The following is a 27,356-nucleotide window of genomic DNA, read 5'->3' as shown; positions in this document are numbered from 1 at the left end:
TTGAGACTTGATGTTAGCATATGACCCAGTGGTAATCCATGTAAAATAAAATAATTTATTTAGAGATAAGTTTCGCAGGTAACGACACCAGATGGCTTTCCTTATGTCCGACATGGCGTGCACCACCTCGCTGATCCCAGCTTTTCATTTTTATGGCGTGCATCAAGATAGAAAAAAAATTAATGATCAGAACTATTTTGCTCTGGATCAGTTAATAAAAAATTATCATTGATTAAAATTTATTTTTTTATTTAAAATTTTCATCTGGAACAGTGAAATTTTTTCTCATCCAAAATTTGATGGTATGATGATTTTTTATTGGTGAGTATTTGATCCCACGTGGTGGACGCTGTGAGTAGGATATAATTTCTGAAAGCGTCTTTTCCAACCCTTTCGAATGTTTGTCTATAAATAAGTCGAAGAAAGCATGGTCCTCGAAATGTCCTCAGCAATTCGATCTCTCCCTGTCGTGCGTTACTGAAGTTTGATTGTCTTCTACTTTTTTTGGAATCATTTGTCCATCTGATCTGATCCCAAAATCCTGGTTTCCCCATCGGATGGAGTCTTCTTTCGTCTCCTCCTCCCATCTCTCCCTTGTCTCCAGGGCCAAGACGGTCTTCCACTCCGCCGCGGCCAAAGCTGAGAAGGTTCTGACTGACATCAAAGCCGATTTGAAGAGCGATCGAGGTGAGAGCGATCTTTTCTTTTATTTCTTGGTAATCTTGGCAATCTGGATTAGATTTCTGACAAATTTTTTTTATTTCTTTTGATTTAATTTGTTGGGGAAGGCGATGGGCAGTCCCAAAAGGGTCCAAGGAGATCTACGGACCGAGAAACTGTTGCATCTGATGCTTCTGATAAACCCCAGCAAGAGGTCTGTTTAAATCTTATTTCGATAAGAAAAGATTTTCGCCCCTTTTTTAGTCGCACAGTGCAGAAAACTAGATGTATATCTCAGTAAAATCTGTATACATCTGTTGAGTGTTTTTTTAATTAATCAATAGTTTTGGTTAAGTGCTAGTGTGTGACTGAACAATCCTTAAAATTTTTGTATTCTTTGGTTGTGGGTTCCTGTGCAGTTTGCCTAGGAGAAACTTACTAAGGATGGAACAAACATACCACAACCATAGCTAACTGTTCTTATCCCGACTATTTGGGGTTGGCTAATGGTGGAATCGACTTCCTGATAATCATTTTTGTCACTATCTTCTTATGCATTGGAATTTCCTCTTTTTGTTGTCAATTTCTTGATCTCTTCTCACTTCAACTATTTGGTGTTGGCTAATGATGGAATCGACTTCCTGATAATCATTCTTGCTACTATTTTCTTATGCGTTGCAATTTTCTCTTCTTATTGTTCTTGTTGTGAATTTCTTATTCTCTTCTCATCTCTTGATCTTTAATCTTAATGTTGGTTTGAGTGATACTGGAGTGAGTCAATTCTTTCCATCAGTTCTGCCTGTTATGGTATTTTTTTCGTCATTAGGACCACAATAGGATACTTGATATACCCAGCATTGCCAGGTCATTTCAGTTTGAAGCCAGGAAGTTATGTTATGGTTATTCAAGCAAGCTGACCCGCTGAATAAAGTGCTATTAAAAAAAACTATGTCAAAAAGTCAACATATTCATTCTATAGTTTGCCATGTTACTTCAAAATATAATTACAAGAAGGGCTTTAACACTATGACATAGAAGTTAATTGAAGTTGGATACTGTCAAGTTGCTGATGAAATGCTGCCCTGATGTTTGGCGTATTTAAACTTGTTGGGATCTTTTGTGAAAAGGATAATGGATACAATTGAGTATATGTCGATGTATGTGTGTGAATAATTGGCTTCATGTGCAGTTCTATTTGGATTTTGGTCATGGGGATAAATGGCCTTTGAATAGTTATGTTCAACAACAACTTGCCTTACTCTTCTGATTGCTCTTAACTTCTTAAGACTCCAACTTGGAATTTCATGCAGGAAAGGGTAGTGTGAGTTATGACTCCCATTACAAAGAAAATGTAGTTTATCTGCAAGTTAACAAGACCTTAACTTGAAGGCTTGTCTTTAAAGGTCAACAATGGTTGAAGTATGTGCAAGTGCTTAAGAATGCAAAGATGTTTTGATATTTTAAGAGACCAGTGATCTTTCTCAAAAGAAGATTTTTTGGATCCAAAAGTTGTACGGTTGGTTGGCACTCCTCTCTAAGTGAGAGGTCTCAGGTTCAAACCTGAGTAATAGGGAATAATCACCATATTCTCAGAAAGAAAAAAAATATTATTAGAAGAAATAAGGAAGTTCAAAGACCGAAAATGCTAACATCAACAATTTCATGAAGGAATTTGATGTTGTAAGTTAGAAGGTGAAAAGATAATGATGGAATACCTCTTTGGAGAAAACAAGTGTACACCATAGTAGTCAGTGACAATACAGGACAATTTTACTTTCCTTTGTAGTGAGTAATAGCAGATTTGAATGCTTAAATACTTTAATAGATTTGAACTACTATGGAAAACGCAAAAAGCCAATGAATGGGGAATTTGGATATCGCGGACAAAAATCTTTAGATTAAATGACCCTTAAAAGCTGTAAGCACTCAAGAGCTAGAGCATTTGTTTTACTAGTTTGGAGAGGCGCATTGGTTTCTGTCAAGGACTCAAGTCCTAGCAGGACATGCTGCAGGTACCAAGAGGGGTACCATCTCCAGTGTTGGGATAGGACCATTATCCTAGTATCTCAATTAGCATGTCTTGGGACATCTTCTGTACCAAGTGTTGGGATAGGATGAGATGGCGGCAGATCCTGTTCCTTAGGAAAATTGGGACAGTTCAATCATACAAAATTTAAAACCTTGTTTTATGTACATAAATTGTTGGAGCATAAGCTATTCATGCCAATCATTCAAAAGAGTTATTAAAATTTTGACATTTACTGCCTTTTGTCGTTATATAGATTTCATGGTTTGCTATACCGTCCACGGTACCATACCATATTGACGCTACCGTTATGCATCGAACCACGTGCCAGCATTATAATAGGATAGTATCGGTATGGGTTTCAGTACCGAGACGGTGAACCTTATTCTACCTTATTGAATTTTTACAAGTGATAAGTTATAAAACTTTCAGGATCACATAATATTGTAAAAGTGACTTTGGATATCATATTTTGACATTATATCACTGTAAGCAAGTTAACTACATTTTTGCATAAATTGTAGGTAAATTGTACAGTGGTTATAGATCTGATTAGCCAAAAGAACTAGTAATTGCCCTGGGCTATGTGCAGGAATTTTTAAAAAGGAAGGTTAAATTAATTCTTGTATCAAATTTGAAACTAGAAAGATTCAAAAATTTATGCAGTGTATATTTAGTGGGATGCTAGAAAAATGAAGCTCAACATACATGATAAAGAAACAGCTAGAAATACAAAATTCATGGAGAGAACGTCTAAATAAATGAAGATGGGAGGACTAGCTATTCTTCAAAATTTTATTTGAATTAATTATTTCACTTTCGGTTACTTTGATAGGTGCAACAATTTCTATAATAAGCACCAGATAATAAAAGATAAGAAGAAAATCATCCATAAAAAGGATTGTAGAAAGGGAAAGCGACGTTAAAAATGAAAATAGATATGCAAACTTGCTAAGAAAATGTAAATGCTATTGTATTTTAACAAAATTAAGAAACATTAAAGGCCTTCTACGTAGAAGCTAAAATAGAACAGAATAGGAATATACATGTCTTTGCAAATGGATTTTGGATTACATTTCGATCAGATTGAATCATTTACCTAATCATGTCATAGTGTTGAATACTAGGAAGCACACTCCACAGGAACATAACAAAATGCTACTCAACAATTAGAATGTCTGCAGATCAAATAATGCTTCTGACAACATCGGCCTTATTTGAATAGTTGTGATTAACTCGTGGGAACAACTCAAGAGCTGTGCAACCTTGGTACAACAAAAATTAGTTGACTCTTAGGACAATTCATTCAATAGGTGGCATCGTATGTTCGACACCTGCATTAGAACAAACATCACATTTCTCAATCCCATCAAACCAACTCTAGCTTGAGAATAAACATCATGGGCTCCAATCCCATAAGTCCAGCATTGGGAACAACAAAAGAGCTACTTAACCTGAATGTGGATGCCAAAGATCAAAGAATCACTTAGCATGAGTATATCAAAGACATTCAATCCCTTAGGAACAATACATCAAAAAAATGATATGCAGGTACGACATTTCCACAACAAAACTATTCGGTATTATATTCGTTTATTCTTAATTGTCCATAGTACTTCCACATAATTCTTAACAACTTTCTCCCCCTTCCCATTGAAACCATGCCCAAAAATCAAAGTATTCTATGAATCAAAGTCTCTTGGAGACTGTTGCTGCTGGAAGCCGGTCTAACTAGGCCGTCGAGTTGGCTAGTGTGTTGGAGGGCTTGACGAGGTGCTGCACGGAATGAGGGAGTTTGCCGAAGATCTTGATGTGCCTCCTTAGCTGGTGGATGGCAGTGGCTGAGACTTGAATGCAGTCGAAGCTAGATTGATTGCACCAATCAATGGTAGAGGGAAGGAGATTGCGGTTAGACCTTTGCTCGAATGTTGGGGCTGGTCCTAAAACACCACAACAAGAAAGCCCTCTTGCTGGGGAATCTTTTGATGCCTAAGTCTGATAACTCTCGAGGAAATACTGGAGCTATGTGTGAATGGTAGAGAGACGAGAATTCTAGAGCATAAGGAGCTTAGTACTTAGCAATTTTTTCACTTAGAACTTAGTCTTAAACAGTAGACTTACTTGGAGGGTCCCCCTCAGAGCAATTTATATAGGTGAGGGCTGGTACCTGTTGCTATGAAGTCTCGAGGTGTGCCAATTGGTTGTTTTGGATAATTGTTCACACTTCTGGAAGATTCCATGTAAGTGATTCTCCTGCATGCCAATTCTTGTGTATCTCACAGTTATGAAAATAGTTAGCCATTGCGGGCTAGCTATAGCCAGATGAGGGAGATTTGGGCATCTCCACATGCCCTAGCCACATGGCGAGAGTTGATTGGCCGACATGAAGGCTTTGTGGCAAACTCTGTTTGGTCGGTTCTACTATATCAGTTGTGTTCAGTTCCCCAAGGTGTATCAGAGACATTCCATTAAATGCCTTAAAAACCTCAATCAAGGAATCAAGTGCCATAAAGACGCTAATCAAGTAATCCCTGTTTATAGATATGATCGAGAAAAACATTTGTAAAATATGCTTGTGGAATCTCAGGATGGAGATTGTGATGGGTTTCAGCCATGGCAAGGGGGAGATGTGGGGGGGGGGTTGGCGGGGGTGGAGGGGGAGGGGGGGTGCACTGTTTTGGTGGGGGAGGGGGGCAGGGGTGTGGTGGGTGGGAAGATGGGGGTAACTTGATTGACAGATCTGCAGTGCAACTGATTATGTAGTGCTTCTGCCATTGTGCCATTGTGGTTTCATTTTGGTGGATGGATTAGTTATGTTGATTTCTGTCCTTGCATCTCAAGAGCAGTTACCTAGAATTGGAAAGTAATATTTCTTTTAAAATGTTAATATTTGCACTTTCAGGTTTTGGAGAGAGACTTCACCAGAGAGGAAGATGGCTCAAACACATCAAGAATGTGGACCATTCCTTCGGTTTCTGTAATTAAACAGCTGGCTTCGGCTATTGAGTAAGCTCTTTTTACTGGAAATATTTCCTTGTTTGATCTCAATGATTGTTAGATAAAAGATCTAGTATAAAATATGCAACCATAGCTGCATTACTCGATGAAAATGGGAAATGAATGACTTAAGTTTCCTACAGACTGATATAAGGAGATCCTTTTCTTCTACTTCTACACTATTTAAGTATCTGTCTTTAGTATAACAATAGATACATGTAAATATATGTAATTGCTTTTTTGCTTCCTGTAGCATGGCATGTTCTTGGGCACCTATGTTATGATGAATTAAATCATCATGGTCAGATGATTTAAATTCTACTGCTCTTTTGATATGCTACCTTGCCTTGAACTTTTTGCTTGAAAGAAAGTTTTCGAAAACTTTCCCTTCTCCTTGGTCTGATACTAGCTTTCTTTATTCTTGTAATTTACACTTTGCATTGCATACCATTTGTCTGTATGTTTTCATATCAAATTCAATGCATTGCTATGTCAGCGTAAGAGACTCATAATGAAATGTTTGGTGTGTTTTCCCATCTTCACATTGCCGCCGACCACACACCACCCACCCCCCGCGCAGGAGGAAAAAAAAAAGAAAAGAAAAGAAGAAATGATGGAAGGCTATGCAACATTTGTGTATTCCTCTCTCACAGATACAAGCATTTAAAACTTTGCCAGCCTCTACCTATTGATGATGCACTTTATGAGGCGAGGCGAGGATATGGTGGAGGTTATGATGGTTACTTAGTTGAACATTGATTAACAAGAGATTACTGGACTGCATGCAGTAGCTCTGTAGTTTATGCTAAAGCCTTGGACAACAATCCCATGCAGGGATACCATGAAACTTGAAGAAGAGCTAATTTATGTCATTTAGGAGTTGACTTTTCAATTCATTAATGCAGCTAGCAGCCCAATGTACACATTATAGGTTTTTTCAACCTTCAAAACAGTCATAAAAACAATCCCCCATCCGGCTGCCCAGCCCCCAACAAAAAAAGAAAAAAAGGATATGGGGAAAAAGTAATAGTGTGCTGTATGTCCTACACAACTTCCCTAACATGTTTTTTGAACAAAACAAACATAATTATGTCAATTTAGACTAGAATTTAGGTGCCCATTCATATCATAGGTTATCTAGAGTATGTACAATTTTTGTTGGTTTTTGACACAGTAAAATGGGGCATCTATTTGTACTGTGTATACCAGAATGCATTGAAATGTATTTGTGTGTCTCAATCTGTTTCGGTTTCCCTTGTGTTAATACATGTGAAATGTTGTGGTATGGAATTGTACCTCACTTTAGTTTTTGATTGCACTCAACCAACCCAAAATGCTTTGAGCTCTAGATAGTCTGTAATTCTTCATGAATGTTTATCCTAATAGGGATCTACAGATTGGAAACTATAAGGACAACAGAAAAAACTGAAATTCTTTGTAAGTTGTTACAAGTGGTTACTTGGGCACCTAGCCTACTGCTTGGGCAATATAAGGCCACTAAATGCTGAGACGAGCCTTGCCTAACCACCATTCATAGGTACATACATATAAAAGTAACTATACGTATATTACATACATACATTATATATGTGCATACATATATATGTGTGTATGTGTTTTTTACCTATAGTTATATTTACAAACTAATGTTGCATTTCTACATATGCGTTAATATATAGTACGCACACACACACAAACTAATGTTCCATTTCTACATATGCGTTACTATAGTTATATGTGCACTTATCTGTGTGTATATGTAAATATAATTAATACATGTATGCATCTAAATATATATAAACTTACATATATACAGTATAAATCATTTTCTTGCATTATTTTTCTTATATAACATACATATGCCAATTAGGGAGCATGAAGCTTCATTGTAAACATCAAGAAAAATTATAATTTAGAAACAAAAAAATTAACATACTTTTAAGTATTAAACAAGTTACTACAAAAGGTTCTCTCATTGGAATCATAACAACCTTAGCTCGAACTTTTAACAAGATGGGCGATTAAGAAAGTTCGGGAAACTCCACCACTTGGGCTGAAAGAACAATAATCTATGTTGTGGCTTATATTACATTTGTTGTGAACTTAGCAAACGCTTAACACATAGATCTTGAAAGTGACTTAATTGTTTATGTTCACATTGGTATTACCTGGAAATGTTAACTTGTTGAAGTAGTTCAAGAATCTAATGTGAAAATTAAGTACTTGAATTAAAGAATGATTGAATTTCTATTGTTTGTTGCGTGGATGATCACCTAGGTGCCTAGACAACCACCAGACTTGTCTGCAGCCCATAGTTGTCTAGGCTATTTGACAACCGTGGATACTTTGGTTGAATATGGAGGCTGATGAGGTTGTGAACTCTATCTTTAAATAGTGCAAGTAGGGATATAGAGGATTTAAAAGAAAAAGAGATTTAGTAGTGGGAAGAAGGCTAGTAAGTAACATGAAGTGCATTATATATTTTTCATTACAGCCATTAAGGATGAGAATGATGTCTGCTAGCTAAAACAGATGATAAAGGGACAAAGTGCAACATTTTGTGAAGAATATTAAGATTAGCAAAAGACAAGTAGAATACATAAATATTTTTGAAAGTGACTGATCCTGGATCTTATAAGTAGGGTGAGATCTGAAAGAGGGGTTGTAGGAATAGGACACTTTAGCGATTAGCATAGCCTAGGTTTACTAGGATTTAGAAAATATGAAGATTGTCAATTATTACAGGGTTTAGAAGATCTGATATCCATTGACATGGTAAGAAAAATATTTGCCAAGTGGGGTATGAACTATTTCTTTTTTACAGTACCAACTGACCTTAATTGTTGATGATGGTTATAATGTTGCATTTTCATGCCATAATTCCCATGCCAAGTACTAATAATATGGAGAGCTTCTTCATGACGCACACATCTAGAAACATCTAATTCCTTCACGACCTTTTTTCCATCTTTTGAGCTTCTATTATTTTGTGAAATTGGTTCTCTTATTCAAGTCTAATGTTTTATGCTACTTCCCCTCTAGGAGTGGAAAAAATTTTAAATCTATGAATGATCTTTTGACACTTGCGGGAGATCCTTCACCAATCAAAGAGAAGACTGGCTTAAGCTTGTCTGTTGTAAAATCATTAGTTCTTCGTGAAAGGGAAGAGAAACTGAGTTCTGAGTTCTGCGGTGACGAGGAATTCCATTCTTTGATATGCTCTCTGTTTAAGTCAGGTAGGGTCATCCCGGGTCATGCTCCACCTTTTTGTATTGCAATTTTACTACACCTGAAGTTCTGTAGTGTCGCTTGATGATCCTTCACTTCCATTGTAATGTTTGCAAGATGTTCGCAGAGGAACACTTGCCCCCAAGGAATAACGGATTGTGCTCGGAGATTCTTCCTACAACCACCTTGCTGAAGGATCTCCATGGTGCGCCACCAGAAAGTTTTGTTGTTCAACTCTCTCAAATTATTGGGGCCTTTAAATCTTTGCAAAAGATGGCATCATTTTGGCGGCTTGTCATTGTTGAAGTAAGCAGATGGCTCGTGTTGTCTCATTATTTGAAGAAGTGATATAATATCTATAGCATTTTTCTCTGGTTTTTGCCCTTAAGAATGATTATTGTCTTTGAAGAAACTTCTGTATTCCATAAGCCATAACTGCCTTCTTTATGCTCACAGCTGAGGAAATCATGGTCAAAAGGACAACCAGTACCTCGAATGCCATCAGATGCATATCCTGACTTGAATTCCTGTCTCCTGCATCAGAAGTTACAAGTTATTAATTGTTGTATTGCCAGGAAACAGCGCCGAACTATTGCCAAAGAGTCACTGGATTCTGTACTGAAAGAAACCAGTCTTGACAGCATACATTTATCTGATCATCAAGGGAAACTGTCTCCAAATTGCAACATTTATGTTAGAACCAGTATGGGAGAGTATGTTCTTAGACTTGGTGCTATTCATCCATGTGAAAATTTAACTATGTTAGAAACCGATGAACCCATATACTCCCCAGTTACGCAGGTACTAACTTCTGAGGATTTATTCCCTGGAAATTTACAAGATGTTGATTTGAAATTTCAAAATGACATTTTGAGCTATGTGCTGCGATTCATATGCAGGAGGGTCCAGTACTAACAGAGGAACTTATCAAAGAAACAGAAGAATTCGTGATGCGTACTGGGAGGTCTGTATGTTTGACTCCAGTTAGCTACTAAAGATCACCACATCATTATATTTCCTTAGTTTGAAACAACAATTTTGATGCCCTTTCTAGATCCAAGTTAAATTAAACATAAGATTTTTGCTGAATATGGAGCAGGGTGGTGATTTAATACATGTTATAGTTTGCACATAGAAACTTATTTTTTTGTTTTGTTTCTTACAGTATGATCTCAGATTTTCATTTTATGATCTGGAAACTCGTTCCATCTAATAATGTTATACTATATGTGATGATTAGGCATTTTGGATACGAAGCTTTAAGGATATGAATGTATGCTAGTAGTCCATGAGAGTATGTATATGGTCAGTTGGAGCTAAATGTTTATTTTTCCTTTCTTGGGTATGCTTATTCATATTTTTGTTGATGATACTTAAAGAGAGACGTTGGAGAAAAGATAAAGAATGGTTCATTCTGGGAAGGTGAGGGGACAAACATAGTGTCATTCTGCAATAAAGCTAACTGAGAACAAAACTTAATTGGATTTCTCAAAATGAGTTTGAAAACATGGCAAATATGCTGAGGATTTCAAAGGATGGGAAGAAGCATGTGGACCTCCTTATCTAGTTGATATTTCGATTTGGGATCACTCGTGAATGATGGCAATTGGTATCAATAGTTTCACAGTAGCATTTTGACCATCGAAGAAACCTCTTCTGGTATCAACAGTAAACTCCTAAATGCCACTTATGAGGCTTCCTATCACTTCATCAAGCGGACAGAGTGTTTTGTGAGCTTTTAGTGTTGTTTAGGAGATGGAATATTTCTTAGGGTAAGTAAAGAAGATTTTACACTTGCCTACTCTGGAAAGCGATAAGGTCATATTATTCATGCACACAAGCAGAGGTATAAACTCTTGTGACCAAGTAATACCAACAGCCTTCTGATAAGTCAAGGATACAATATGATTCATGTAAACACTCACATGAGATTATATTTGTTTATGAATATATCTATCTATCACGTCTATATGTTTGGCTATACACACCATGTGTAGGTGTCATTGCAGTCCTACCAACTGAAATTCATTAGTTTGATATTCACATCTATTTGAAAGTTTCAGAAGTTTATCTTATATGCATTGGTAGTGATTGCAAAGTTAGCCTTCTTTAATAAACATAAATACTTTAAATTAATTTTCTGCTGAATCTGAGTCCAACTGCATCTGTAAGATCTGAGATAAGTTGAAATAGATGTCTGGTTAAATTAGAGGGAATGCAAAGGGGACTGAGTATATAAGAGGAGCCATATAAGTTGAACCTGTTTATTAGAAAGTGATGGAGAATGGGTTAAGTACGATTGTGGAAATATTTAATGTATATCACACTTATTGTACAAAACATGACATTTTTACAAATAAATTATGAGCATTACACCCACCAGAAAGAGGTTGTAATTTTGTAAAGATTATAATCTTTTGTTAGGTCTATAAAACAAATATTGATGTCTTAAAGACCCTAATTAGTTTTGTTCGGACCCCATTTGGAGGGGTAAAGACCTGGATTGAAAGGTGATGAGCCATCTAGAAATCTAGTTCTTCCACCACACACAATTGACCATCTCATGGGAGTTCTATTTTATCCTAAGAATTAATTATGAACTTTGTTTTTCTCAAGAGAAGCTTTATACTAATATCTAGTGGATAAGTGTAAATAGATAAACTATAATTTGGAAATACATAAAAATTAGAAATAAGTAATCACTTTAAAGAAGCTTTCTACTGACTGTGCAAAGTATATCTTATCTTGAGGCCACTTGATATGACATTGGTCTATATGTATCTATAGAAAACTATGAACTCCGTCAATGTTAAATATCAGATAAACAGATTCATGGCAAGCAATCATGTGATGAGCATGGTGGATTATATACTTGGACACGAATGTGAAATAGCAGGACTGTGAACAAATGATACAACACAATTTTCTTTACCATTGTTACTTGTTGATGCTAAATCCACATCTTGCTTACATTCATTAGTGCAATTAATTTTAATGGTCTATTATACTTCTATGCTTAGTGTTGGTGCTGGGTGTTCTCAACTCCTTTCTGACATGCAAGCTTTCAAGGCAAGTTCGTAACCATTTTCAGCAATACACTAACATCCTGTAGTCTGTTTTTCTTTTGGGTCGGAGTATGTCAAAGTGCAGAGATGTGCATACATGTTATATAACTCTTGCATATCATCTATCAGGCTGCAAATCCTGGGTGTATTCTGGAAGACTTTATAAGATGGCACTCTCCGCCAGACTGGATGGAAATGGTGTCAGATGATCAGGCTAATGATTCAGTTGATGGAGAAGGCTCATCTAGACAAGGCCAGCTAAGTAGAAGAATGCAAAAAGAAGGTGTCTTTCTCCTTTCGACAATAAATTTATCACATTAGTGATAATTATTAATGAGTTTATTTCATGAGAATTGTATATTGTCATCTAATTGTAGAAAAGCGATCTTGTGAAATTTAAGAATAAACTCTGTATATCTAAGTTATTTATTTGATCATGTAAGATATTCTGATAAAAATGCTGTAGCCATTTATAGGTAATTTGTGGCGTGAACTATGGGAAACTGCCAAAGCATTGCCTGCTGTCAAACAAACACCACTCTTTGATGAGGATTTGGCAGTGTAAGTACGGAGATTTTGTTTATGGATTTATTTTTACTTGAGTATTGTTCAAGAATTAATGTCTAAGCCATTTGATTTTGAAGTGAAAGCATCTTAAGCACCTTGGAGGACATCTCACCATCCGAGCTCTTTGAGCAGCTCTACATCTCTGTGGTAAGTCCTATATATTTAGTTTGGTTTATTTATTGTGTTTTCTCACACCAACTGTACTTCAATAGTTCCACTTCCTAATAATATGATCTTCATTGTAAGATTCCATGTAGTTATTTTGGTGCAAATTTTGCAAGTGAAAGTTAGTTCTTGTAATCCTTCCTCCTTTCTTTGAGAAATCTATCACTTCTCCTTTTCCAATTTGTGAATTAATCACATGTGCTTGATGATCCTGTGCTTGGTTAACATGAGTTTCCACTTTCTAGCAGCATTGGCTTGGGACAAGATTGCTGAAAGAGATGATAATATATCAAAACTACCGTAAGCATATCACCACTAGAAACTGAATCCATTAAGATTCAAGTTATCATGACCTTACTAGGGTCAGTCTTCCTAGGGTCAGCTAAATTGAAAATGGTGCATTATGTCTGACCAACCTGATCAGTGATATCTAGGTAGCCTTGACCTTTTTTATGTGCAAATGGTGATGCACTTGGAAAAAGGAATTATTAGAGGTTTAAGATACACTGTGCCTGAATGTCCAATGCACTTTTAATACCTGAAGTCTCAGGCAGCAGATAATAGAAGAATAGAAGTTCTTGATTGTAATTTTGGCTTGGCCATTCCAATGACCATATATGCCATCATTTAGGAGATGATGTGATTCATGGTTTTTCATTATCAACAAGATTTCTGTTCTGATTCTAACATTTGTCCTCGTCCAGGTGTAGTTAGCCATCCAGCTCGAAATTTATGTTTTCTTTTTGGTAAAAAGCTAGAAATTTATGTTAAAATTGGAACTGACAGTATCCTGGTTTGACAATATTCAGCTTTGTGCTGGCATTCTAGCAGCAGAAGCAGCACTTCCTGTGGATCGTAACCTCTCAAAACTATTCTATGAGTGCAAAGACTATGTTATTGCGACTTATCAAAGCGGCATGTTAAACGAGAAGTTAGATGATCTCTGTAAGGTATGGTGGATTTTAACTGACAACTTATTTGGCAGTCTTGAGGAGAGTAAAATCCCTGGTGTTGATATGGTTCTGTTGGTTGTTTCATGTTAACAGCTCTTGTTTTGCTTTCGAATAACCTATTGTTCTGAATGCTTCTTTTAGGTGTATGAAACCATAGAGGCAATAGTGGTCCATCCAGAAGAAACCATCATGGTCATGGAGCAGCCAGATGAAACAAGACCAGCGGAACTAAAAAGCCGTTTAAAGAAATTTGGCCTGAATTTTGTTGGCAAAGACAGACAACCATTCCAGAAGAGAAGCTCACGGGATGAGAAGAAATCAGAGGAAAAACATAAGCATGTATTGTCTCAACTGTTTGACAAAAAGTCATATATATTTCCTAGAAAGAATCCAAAATTCGAAGCAATTCCATCTACTTCTGCTCCTTCAGATGACTGGACAATCGTGTAAAGATTATACTTTTCACAGTTTTTTTTTACATTTCATAGGTCATAAAAGATTATCTTGTACATAACATGTGAATGCTTTGATTTAATTTATTGATCCGGTCAATGAAAAGAAAGGAAAAGGAAAGGAAAAATAAGATAACAGCGAAGCCTGTTTCTGTCATTTTGTTCCTTCTCAGCAAAGCTTATATACGTATTGTGCAAGCATTGTGGTCGGCTAATTTGGCCATCTTACCAAGCTGTTGTCTTGCGGTGCCACTAGTGCATCTTTCGTCGCTGGTTACTACAAGTTGTGAAGTTCCTTTTAGACCAATTTTGGCTACACGGACACAATACTTAGCGTGCATGTATTTTTGAGGCTTGGGCAGCCACCTGATGCTGCCTTCCTGTCAGACTTTGCCACTGCCGGACCCTGCCCTTCTACTCAAAGCTCAGAACTTAAAGAAGACTACCACAAGAAAAGCTCTCTGCGAATTCTACTCAACGCTATTGGATATCCGAAGTCTGTGGCAGCATGGTTAAAGCTGTCGAAGTCATTTCTATTTTCTTATTGGGGCTTCTGGTATTTCCATACAGAATCATTCTCTTGTGGTAGTATCAAAATTGACAGTGCAAAGCATCAAAATTTTGTTGCAGACTGGTTGTTCTTAATTTGACCTTTTTATCTTCAGGTTTGGTTTGCTAGCCACTCGTTCAGAGGTCTCTGCTTGTTGCTCTGGTTCTCTCTCCTGAAGCTCCTGGTTGGAAGTCTTTGCTTATTATCCCAAGCACAACAAAGTTAGTAATCCAATACATAAATATATAACAGGACCACAATGCATGGTCAGACACAAGATCTCATCATGAGTTGGTAAAGCTTTATAACACGCTAAACTGCCAAAAAAAAAAAAAAAAAACGAAGAAAAGAAAAAAGAGGGAGGAAAATTAAAAAGAGAAAGCTTCGGTACGTTTCAATTGCTGCTCGATTGCAAGCAGCCCGATGCTATCTGCACGATATTTGCTGTTTTAGTAATAGGCAGTTTTTTTTATTTTTTGGTTAAAAAAAAAAGAACTGTTAAGATAGAAGCAGTTTAAGATAGAAGCAGCTGCTAGTTCAGCTCTGCAATTTTACGCATATATATGACTTTCATGATGACGGTTATTTTGTACCAACTCAAATTTACAAATTTCAGCTTTATTATCTTAAGCCTGCAATAGTAGTGACGAACCGCCAATTATAGAAATATAAGGTCACTATTATGATGCAGTATTAAATTACTTCAAAACATTAAATTATTCTTTAATTTCGTTTAGCTAAATTATGGTCTCTTACAATGGCCCTTGACTGTTAATTTCACAGCCACATTAACTATATATTTGAAGTATTAGTTGTATTGCTAACTGTGGTGTAACGTATTCTCTCCTGCTAGGATTGGATAGCATTCTCTTATTTAGTTATGCGTAATTCTTTATCCACTGCCCCTGATGGAGGAAAAATGTACCACCTAAATACATTGGTTCACATAACGTAATTAATAATGAGACAGATATTTAATGCTGTTCCGCTTTTTCATTCAAATTTTTTCTCATAAAAATATTTTTTCTTTCATAGAGTAAAAAAAGAATAGTATTATTATTTCCTAATGTCTTATATAACTTACTGTAAAATATATATGATATTTTGGATAATATATATGACTTTTGTGTCTTTGTATGATATATTTTTAACTATTATAATTTTCTGATATCTTATATGACTTATTGTGAATATATATGATATTCTGAATAATATATATGACTTCTTGTGAATATATATGATATCTTAAACAATATATATGATTTTTTAATATTTTATCTGATTTTCTGTGAGTATATATGGTATTATAAATAATATATATGATTTTTTATGAATATATATGATATCTTGAATAACATATATTATTTTCTAATGTATTATATAACTTTTTGTGAATATATATGATATCTTGAGCATCACATATGACTTTATGTGAATATATATGACTTTATGAATAATATATATGACTTTTCATTACTATTATAACTTCCTGATGCTTTATATGACTTTCTGTTGGTTATAATAACCAACAGGATATCATATAAAGATATAAAAAATTATATATATTATTTAAGATGTTATATATATTGTTTAAGAAGTTATATATATTATTCAAAAAATCATATAAGACATCAAAAAGTCATAATTAATAACTAATATGACATCATATAAAAACACAAGAAGTTATATTTATTATAGAGGGAAAAGAAATTTTCATCAGAAAAAAATTGAAAAAAAAATTAACAGTATTAAATATTTATCTCATTATTAATTACACTATATAGTCCAATGTGATTAAATGGTGCACTTTTTCTCTATCGGGTAGGTGCACTTTTTCTCTTTAATTATTTGCATGGCTCTTGGATCATTCTATCGAGTCATGCTCTCGGCTGTCGCTCTTTTGGTGGAAATACATTGTGGATGGTTCAGATTAGAGGTGAAAGTAATATGGATATGATCCATCCGGATCTATTTTTGTATTTGAATTAACCGGATGTGGATAGAAATTTGAGGACTCGACTAATATCCATATCCATATCCAAATCCATATCCATCAAAGAAAAATGAATATGGATATGGATAGACAACTATATACTCGATTCATATTTAAATATCCGAATCTATATATAACCCTATATAATTTTATATAATAATTATTTATTTTTTAAAAAATATATAATTATATAAATATATAATTAACTTAATTTATTATCTATTTAATAATATTTTTGATTCTGTAGTCATAAAATTTAATTATCTAAATAATATCTGCAATTGTATCCATACTTTCAATATTCAAATTTTATCCATATCTATTTAAAATAAATATAAATATAAATTTTTATATCTAAATAATATCTATATTTATATTTATATTTATTAAATAAAATAAATATAAATATAAATATAATAATATTTGATTCATATCCGATTCAATTTCAATCCTAGATACACATGGTCCGTTTCATCGTCCGCAAAAAAATGAAACTTCTGTCTCCTGCCCCAATGCTCTTTATTGGAAGAGTTTTGAGTTCGACTTCAAAAGATGATGCTTCCTATCCCATCAGTTATTGAAAAAGAAAAGAAATTATAACAGCAGTTGTGCAGGTCGCTCTCATTATAATATGGCTGACGCGTCGCCCACATCCAACCCACCCGTCTGACTCAACTCACAGCATGAGGATACTGCTAATCCTGTGGCTTTCAAAACAAGCGGGAAAGATGACAGCACCAATTTTCATAGCACAACAAGAATTGGTAAAGATATATTTTTTTTATTATTTTATTATTTTTTTGATAAAAATATATAAATTATAATTGATCAACTATTATAAAAATTCAAATTATATATTATTATAGTCTAGATCAACTATGGCAAAATTTCAAAATATATGCTATTATGGTCTAGATTAATTATAACAAAATTTCAAATTTTATGCTAAGTTAAGAGGTTAGTTATTATAGAAGAAGTATTTCAAATTTTATGTTAAATAAAAAAAATTAAATATATGATTTGATTCATACATTGATAAAAAATTAAATATAAATAGATTAAATATGAAAAATAATCTGTGCTTTGACAAGATCCAACCAAAGTCATGCTTCAATTCTTGTGGGTTTATTGCCTCCGTTTCTATCCTGATTCGCAAGGTGAGTACAGAGTACTCAAAACTGTGACGTTGCATTGTTCCGTCATATGGTGATCTTAGAGCATGGATTCTTTCTGGTGTACGGTTTGCCCCGGATAGCGCTGTATAGTATTCAGTAGCCACCAAGAGAGGGACTTCCATCAAACAATATGATTTTAAGTATTATGTACGGCATGTCACTATTGAGAGCTGTCCATCCTCTAATGATAGCTATTGAGTGCCGTACAATTTTTCTACCTGCCACAAGGAAATGGAAGCCATACTAAGAGCATTGTTAAGAGCTCGACTCTGAACTTGATGACGGGAAGGTTGAGGATATCTTCATTGGATTTTTTTTTTTTTTTGGATGAAAACAATACCACCCAATATATTCATTTATAGTTTATGAATTACGTGATTGTTATGAGGTGTTGGGATATACCGATCGACGATCGACGGATGACTCCGACAGACGACCCCGACGGATGACTCCGACGAACGACCCCGACCGATCCCGACGGACGACGCCGACCGACGACCGACGGACGACTCCGACGGACGACTCCGATGGATGACTCCGACCGACGACTCCGACCGACGACCCCGACGGATGACCCCGACCGACGACTCCGACGGACGACCCCGACCGACGACCGACGGACGACTCCGACGGACGACTCCGATGGACGACCCCGACCGACGACCGACGGACGATCCCGACCGACCCCGACGGACGACCCCGACCGACCCCGACGGACGACGCCGACCGATGACCGACGGATGACCCCGACGGACGACCCCGACCGACGACCGACGGACGATCCCGACCGACCCCGACGGACGACCCCGACCGACCCCGACGGACGACGCCGACCGATGACCGACGGATGACCCCGACGGACGACTCCGACCGACGACCCCGACAGACGGCTGCCAACAATATCCGACCGAAGGTGTGTCGGCCGAACTGACCCATGCTGTTCTCGATCGACCGAGCGGCCGAACCCATATTACCGACTCACTGTCGGGGGTGGCAGCCGATGTCCGACTTAAGCAAGACACCAGACCAGCCGACGGTGCCTCCGGGTCATCACCCAACGTCCCGACAGCCGAATACCGACGTATGATCGGCCAGTCCTCCCAAATACCGTACGATCGCTATGGGCTGCTGTCCTGTCAAGGACGTGCTGTGTGACCGCCCTGGAACATTGTCCTGCCAAGGACATGGGTTGATTCTGACAATCCACGGTGATTTGACAGCCCACGGTGACTCTGACAGCCTCCGACGATTTGACAACTCCTCCCATTGTCTGCGCCATTAATGACAGCGCCATGCCGCGCTCTACTATAAAATGGAGAAGGCAACAGTGCTGGAAGAGGTCTTTTCGAAACCCTCGAACACCCCCTCTCTCTCTCTCTCCCCCTCTCGTTGAGCTCCTTATTTTCTTTTCACTGTTGCCTGGTCTCCTCTCTGACTTGACCGTCGGAGGGTCCCCGTCGGAGCCACCTCCGGTCAGTGTGGACTTTCTTTTGCAGGCGCTCGTTCCCGACGACCAGGCGACGAGAGGATTGGCTGCAACAGATTGGCGCGCCAGATAGGGGACGTAGTGACAAGTTAGTGCTTCATTGACAGCACCAGGGATTGCGACCCCCGCGGAACTTGAAACATCTTTCAAGATGACAAAGACTAGAGCTCAACGATCGAGGGTCATCGGATCGGTGAGGCATTCTTCCCGTCGGGAAGAGGCCTCTCCTCCACCATCCATGGCGGAACCTAGCTCTCCGCACCCTGCAGTAACCATGGGGCGCAGATCGCAGCGATCGTGCGGCAGATGACTGTGCTGACAGACGCAGTCAAAAGCCTTCAGCAACAACCGATCCAGCTGTCGCCTTCACCGGCCGAGCAACCGGCGGCACGTCCGATGCCCTCCAGAAGCAGCCGCCGACGCCCGCATCGATCTCCGTCGCCTCCGCAGGAGCACCTGCCACCGCGCTCCTACCGAGAGGAGGAGGGGCGGCCGCGGCGCGACACCCATCGGTCCCGACGGCCTTCTCCCTCCCAGCTGGAACGAGCAAGGAAGGAGAAGCGATCACGAACGTCGTCCGTCTCTCTCTCGGACTCCTCCGGAGACTCCACTCCTGGGGTCTCCCAGCACCGACGGATCGACGACTACGAACGCAAGTTCGAGAAAATCGACCGTCGACTTGCCCAGCTGCAGATGGACGGGCAGAAGTCTTCGAACGATGTTGACTTCCAGACCGTCCAACCTCTCTCTCGACTTATCTTCGACGAACCGATCCCCAGTCGGTTCAAGATGCCGCACGTGGAACCCTACGACGGCTCCACCGACCCAATCGACCACTTGGAGAGCTACAAAGCTCTCATGACGATCCAAGGGGCAACCGACGCTCTTCTTTGCATCAGCTTCCCCACCACGCTCCGCAAAGCTGCCAGGGCCTGGTACTCCGATCTTCAATCGGAAAGTATCCACTCCTTCGGGCAGCTCGAGCACTCTTTCGTGGCCCACTTCAGCACCAGTCGAAAGCTACCACGAACCTCGGACAGTCTTTTCTCCCTCAAGCAGAGAGAAAATGAGACTCTACGATACTTTGTGGTCCGATTCAACGCGGCCACACTTGAGATCTAGGACCTCAACGAAGACATTGCTATCTCGGCCATAAAGAGGGGGCTAAGGGGGTCCCGTTTCACATACTCTCTGGACAAGACCCTCCCCCGGACGTACGCCGAATTGTTGGAGCGCGCGTACAAGTACATGCGCACAGACGAAAGAGCTTTCGACCGGCGCCTGACCTAGGGCATGGGCCAGAAGGAAAAGCGAAAGAAAGGTCGGGCCCCTGCTGAACCCAGCAGGCCCCCCACCGATAGATGGGTCTTACCCCGACGATGGAGTTCGAGACCGGTGTATCGCAGGTATGACTCCTACACCCCTCTCTCTGCTCCTCGTGCGCTGATTCTACGACGGAGATCGCAGGAGTGGAATATCTGCGACGGCCTCCGCCTTTGAAGGCAAAAAGGCCTCGACCAGCGCGGTCCGATCGTCGAACCAACGGCTCCGTCGCCGAACCGATCGTCGATAGTCGAATCAACGGCTCGATCATCGATCGCCGAACCGACAGCCTCGGCCTCTGAAGGCAAAAAGGCCTCGACCAACGCGGTCCGATCGCCGAACCAACGGCTCCGTCGCTGAACCGATCATCGATCATTGAATCAACGGCTCGATCATCGATCATCGAACTGACGGCCTCAGTCTCTGAAGGCAAAAAGGCCTCGACCAACGCGGTCCGATCGCCGAACCAATGGCTCCATCGCCGAACCGATCGTCGATCGTCGAATCAACGGCTCGATCATCGATCGTCGAACCGACGACCTCGGCCTCTGAAGGCAAAAAGGCCTCGACCAATGCGGTCCGATCGCCGAACCAACGGCTCCGTCGCCGAACCGATCATCGATCATCGAATCAACGGCTCGATCATCGATCGCCGAACCGACGGCCTCGGCCTTTGAAGGCAAAAAGGCCTCGACCAACACGGTCCGATCGCCGAACCAACGGCTCCGTCGTCGAACCGATCGTCAATCGTCGAATCAACGGCTCGATCATCGATCGTCGAACCGACGGCCTCGGCCTCTGAAGGAAAAAAGGCCTCGACCAACGCGGTCCGATCGCCGAACCAACGGCTCCGTCGCCAAACTGATCGTCGATCGTCGAATCAACGGCTCGATCGTCGATCATCGAATCAACGGCTCGATCATTGATCGTCGAACCGACGGCCTCGGCCTCTGAAGGCAAAAAGGCCTCGACCAACGTGGTCCGATCGCCGAACCAACGGCTCCATCGCCGAACTGATCGCCGATCGCCGAATTAACGGCTCGATGACCGATCGCCGAACCAACGGCTCCGTTGCCGAACTGATCGCCGATCGCTGAATCAACGGCTCGATCATCGATCGCCGAACCGATGGCCCCCGTCTCTGAAGGCAAAGGGCTTCGACTAATGCGGCTGGCTAACTTGCCAACTTAGCTTCGACTAAGAAACGGCAAAATGCCAAGACAACCGCGACATACCCGCCCGATCAAGGTCTGGGCAATGGGTATTCGATTTGCGACATACCAACCCAGTCACGACCGGTCGAAGGATATTCGGCTTGCCACTGTCTATCATACGACTCGACATGCTACGTCAATGGATATTCGACTTGCGACATACCGACCCGATCACGATCGGTCGAAGGATATTCGGCTTGCCACCGTCTATCATACGACTCGACATGCTACGTCGATGAATATTCGACTTGTGACATACCAACCCGGTCACGACCGATCGAAGGATATTCGGCTTGCCACCGTTTATCATACGTCCTGACGTGCACGCCCAACCAAAGACCAGACAATGGATATTCGACTTGCCATAATTATCATATCCGAATACGTCGGACGCTACTCGACTATCAGACTCTGCGAAATGATCATGTCGATGAGCAACGTTCGGAGGTTGGCCGACCTCCGACCGGACATGCATGCTCGACCTATTATCGAGATGATCGACATCGGATCGTTCGTTGATGCGATCTCCAGAGTCGGGGCAAGACATGACGGAAAACCACTCCTTTCGTCCGAAGCCGTTACCCACCTATTCACGCGAGCCAACACGATATCGGACTCAGGAGTGGGGGGGCAACTGTTGGGATATACCGACGGACGACCCCGACGGACGACTCCGATGGACGACCCCGACGGACGACTCCGACGGACGACCCCGACGGACGACGCCGACTGACGACCGACGGACGACTCCGACGGACGACTCCGACGGACGACTCCGACGGATGACTCCGACCGACGACTCTGACCGACGACCCCGACCGACGACCGACGGACGACTCCGACGGACGACCCCGACGGACGACTCCGACGGACGACCCCGACCGACGACCGACAGACGACTCTGACGGACGACCCCGACGGAAGACTCCGACGGCGACCTCGACGGACGACGCCGACCGATGACCGACGGACGACCCCGACGGATGACTCCGACCGACGACCCCGACAGACGGCTGCCAACAATATCCGATCGAAGGTGTGTCGGCCGAACCGACCCATGCTGTTCTCGATCGACCGAGCGGCCGAACCCATATTATCGACTCACTGTCGGGGGTGGCAGCCGACGTCCGAGTTAAGCAAGATACCAGACCAGCCGACAGTGCCTCCGGGTCATCACCCGACGTCCCAGCAACCGAATACCGACGTATGATCGGCCAGCCCTCCCAAATGCCATACGATCGCTATAGGCTGCTGTCCTGTCAAGGACGTGCTGTGTGACCGCCCTGAAACATTGTCCTGCCAAAGACATGGGTTGATTCTGACAACCCGCGGTGATTTGACAGCCCAGGGTGATTCTGACAGTCTCCGATGATTTGACAACTCCTCCCATTGTCTGCGCCATTAATGACGGCGCTATGCCGTGCTCTACTATAAAATGGGGAAAGCAACAGTGCTGGAGGAGGTCTTTTCGAAACCCTCGAACACCCCTTCTGTCTCTCTCTCTCCCTCTCGTTGAGCTTCTTGTTTTCTTTTCACTGTTGCCTAGTCTTCTCTCTGACTTGACCGTCGGAGGGTCCCCACCGGAGTCACCTCCGGTCAGTGTGGACTTTCTTTTGCAGGCGCTCGTTTCCGATGATCAAGCGATGAGGGGATTGGCCGCAACACCAGGATTATAACATGGGGTCAAAATAGTCTTAGAAACAAAACTAGCCGCTTCTGAAGCCGAGAGATATATGGCCTTAATATCTTTGTTGGGTTGTTCTTGTTGGGAAAGGATGGCTGCTAAAGCTGTGGAAGCGATATCCTTTTTTTTCTTGTATGTATAAATAATAAGATAAACCCTCATATATAATTTAACAAACACAAAAGATGCAAATTTTTTTATGTGAAATTTTTTTTCAATTAAACCACGAAGTGGTCAAACCCTCTCCTAAATATTTCACTATCAACAATCTTGAGATTATTATTCTTCTCTAAATACACTAGAGGATCATTACATCAAGAGCCAACACATTTAGTTTGCATAATGATACATCACCGAAGAGAGATGGATAATAATAAGTGATGGAAAGATCTCACCAATGATTTTTTTGATGCCTTCCAAAAAACCTTTGGAGATGCCATTGATTCTTTCTAAGAAACCTTGGAGATAGTTTGAGCCAATGTTGAAGTTGTGGATGAACTTCACAAATTCGAGATGAATATCTTAATTTCTTCTTTCTTCCTCTTGCTTCAACCCTAGCCAAGATCTCTTGAAGATCGAACTCCTTCTACTTCCTTCTCTTAGCAGGACACCATGGAGAAAGTGGATAATTTTTTTTAAATTTATTCTTTTTTTATTTTAGTTTCCATCAAAAGAAGGATTCATCTTCTATCTGGGTAATCAGACACATCATATTGATACATTTCCATAAAAAGATCACAATTATTATGATATATTATAAGAATAGGTTCCACTCATAAGGAGGGATATCCAACAGTTATTATGGGGAAGAGCAGCTGCTTGCTTCGCTTTGGTTGGGCTGCATAATTGCTGAGGAATGAGTTAGATGAAAGAGGTGTGAGACAACGGATAGCTTCCATAGAAATGGCACTGGGTAAGTTCCTATCTCTATTACAGCTTCAGTTAATCTATTGGGGTGCAGTGGATAGCGTTACCCTTTTTGTGTGGCTCTTGGGCCGTTCCATCGTGTTACCCTTTTTGTGTGGCTCTTGGGCCGTTCCATCGTGTTCTCGGCTCTCGCCCTAGCGTTACCTTATTTGTGTGGCGCTCTCCCCCTCTCTCTCTCTCCCTCTCCCTCCGCCCCCCCCCCCCAAATGCTTGTAATGGGAAGAGTTCCGAGTTCGACTTCAAAAGATGATGCTTCCTATCCCATCAGTTCTTGAAAGAAAAGAAATTATGACAGCAATTGTCCAACTGGCTCTTATCGTAATATGTTAGAATTTGACGCCTCGAGATTCAGCCCACATTGAGCCTACAGTGAGGTTCGCGGCGAAAAATAGAGTCCAACGAGACCAAGATCATCCGAAACAGAGCTCGGATGGAGGAGATACGAGCTTTTGAAGTCGGCACGAGATTCGAAGCGGTGGAGGACTGTCGGTGGCGGGCGGCAGCGGCGCGGCCGCAGGTGGCGGCATGCGAGATGCGCGACCCAGGCGCGCGGGACCCGCGACCCAGGCCCGCGGCCCAGACGGACGCACGGCCCAGGAGGGCGCGCGGCCCAGGCGCGCGCGGGCCCACGCGTGCGGGCCGGCCCAGGCCCAGGCGGCCTGCCTGGCCCTTTACACCGGTTCACTGTGGATCGGGCGGTCCACGGCTGGGCCTGTGGACTGCGTGGGTGTTTCCCACGCGTTTCACGCAGTCCACGGCACTATTTCGTGGACCGGAGCACGATCGGAGGACCCAGGTGACTCTCGGTCATGATCCGACGGTCTGGGACGTGATTTGGATTTATTAAGGAGTCCTAATCATGATCTAAGTCGTGATTAAGGCCTATAAAAGCCCTGTGACGAATCAGAGAGAGGTATGGTTTGGGTTTTCTCCGTGTTTCGCCATACGGAAGCCGTACAGAACCCGAGAGAAGAGAGACAGGCGGAAGCATTGAGAGAGAAGGAGCAGGGCCTCCTGGACAGCGGTCGCTAGGCACTTTAGGGGTTCAGGGGGTCTTCCAAGAGAGAGAGAGCTTTTGTGAGGGGAACTTCAGGTGAGAGAGAATTAGGTGTACAAGGGTTGAGGGTGAGGTCTCATCTTGTAAAATTTCTTTTTCATAGTGAAGTTTGCATGCCCCGTGGAGGCGAGCCCTTTTGTGGCTAATCCACGTATTTTGATTGTTTTTCCTTTTATTTTGTTTCTTCTTTCTTCCTGCTGCATCGCGTGGTACTGAAAAAGTTTTGGGAGGTGGTGTCCTGGCTAGACATCCACCCAACAAGTGGTATCAGAGCAGGTTGGTACAAGGACGCAGATTACAGTGGTGGTGAGCAAGACTGAAGATGGAGAAGACAGAAACAATCAAGATGGAGATCAACAAGTTCGATGGTAAAAGCAATTTCTCCTTGTGGCAGGCAAGGGTGAAGGACGTGCTTATCCAACAGGAGTTGATCGATGCCCTTTTGTGCGATGAGAAGTCGACCACCATGGAGGTGCAGGATTGGAAACGGCTACAGATGCAGGCGATGAGTACCATCCGCATGTACCTGACGGATGAGGTGGTGATCCATGTGCTGAGCAAGACTTCCCCGACGGTGCTATGATCGAAGCTTGAAGAGTTGTACATGGCGAAGTCTCTCACCAACACACTTTTCCTCTGGAGGCAGTTTTACCAACTGCGGATGACTGAGGGACAGAGCGTGCAGGAGCATTTGAGCCACTTCCAGAAGATCCTCACCGACCTCCTCAGCGTTGGTGAGAACGTTGAGGAGAAGACCAGGGCGCTGGTTTTGCTGGCGTCGCTTCCCCCTTCGTACGAGTCCTTGGTGACTGCTCTTCTAGTGGGGAAGAGCACTATCAAGATGGACGAGGTCACCGCGACGATACTCCAGAACGAGGTTCTCAGGAGGGAGAACCCAGCTTCGAGCTCAGGTGGCGGTAGCTCAGCTTTGGTGGCTTCTGGAGGAGCAGGAGGCGGTAGACGGAGCGACAGGAGATCGCAACGAGGGCGGTCCAAGTCCAGGAGGGACTTGAGCAAAATCAGGTGTTACCGGTGTGAGGAGTTGGGGCATCTAGCCAGAGATTGCCCTCAACTTAAAAATCGGACGGTGGCTGCTGTAGCGACGGCCGGCAGTGATTCAGATGGAGATGTCCTGGAGATATCTGACGAGGTATCTACTTCTTTCCAGCAGTGGATATTAGATTCTGCATGCCCCTATCATGTATGTTGCAGAAAAGAGCAGCTTGACTCCTTGAAGAACAGTGAGGGCACTGTATATCTGTCGGATGGATCGAGCTGTGCGATCAGAGGCATTGGGATGGTCAGCTGAAGGACACATGATGGTGCAGTGAGGAGATTGAGGAAGGTCCGATACATACTCGATTTCAGACGGAATCTTATCTCACTTAACAGACTGGATTCAAGAGGCTACAAGACGGTAGCTGGTGGAGGAATCCTGAGGGTGTTACGCGGCGATAGGATTGTGCTGGAGGGAAAGAAAGGGAGCAGAGGATATTATTACCTGACGGGAAGCCCAGTGCGAGGTGGAGCTTCGGGAGCCAGGTAGAGTCCAGAGCGAGGTGGAGCTCCAGGAGGCGGATCGGGCATGAGACAGGAGACTCGGGAGGACGAGAGGCGACGTCGCAAGGTGAGATTCCTATTGCCGCAGGACGATGCCCCGAGCAGGTCTCAGGTCAGGAGGAGCACAGCATACGACAGAGATGGGATCGAGCAGTCTGGCTCGACTCTAATGTTTGCCCATCCATGATTAGCGGGCGATTGCCCCAGGACATGGGGGCGAGGAGATCCAAAAGCTCTCGGAGTTTGGAGGAGGTCGAATATCGAGTCGAGGTGG

The 27,356-nt window shown here is 41.7% G+C and overlaps 1 protein-coding gene across 1 annotated transcript; it reads left to right on the top strand.

Annotated features, from left to right (window-relative positions):
- Positions 1-404: 404 nt before the first annotated feature.
- LOC105046835 (uncharacterized) lies at positions 405-14,270 on the top strand. Its single transcript, XM_073259489.1, has 13 exons — positions 405-687; positions 789-874; positions 5,589-5,692; positions 8,726-8,919; positions 9,039-9,217; positions 9,368-9,712; positions 9,811-9,875; positions 11,932-11,980; positions 12,106-12,259; positions 12,453-12,537; positions 12,621-12,690; positions 13,518-13,658; positions 13,803-14,270. The coding sequence occupies exons 1-13, from the start codon at positions 558-560 to the stop codon at positions 14,109-14,111; spliced, it is 1,911 nt and encodes a 636-aa protein (XP_073115590.1). The 5' UTR covers positions 405-557; the 3' UTR covers positions 14,112-14,270.
- Positions 14,271-27,356: the final 13,086 nt, after the last annotated feature.

Source organism: Elaeis guineensis, chromosome 6 (assembly GCF_000442705.2).
Source record: "Elaeis guineensis isolate ETL-2024a chromosome 6, EG11, whole genome shotgun sequence".
Lineage (NCBI taxonomy): Eukaryota > Viridiplantae > Streptophyta > Magnoliopsida > Arecales > Arecaceae > Elaeis > Elaeis guineensis.
The sequence above is the reverse complement of the archived record's forward strand: the minus strand, read 5'-3'. Positions and strand labels throughout refer to the sequence as shown.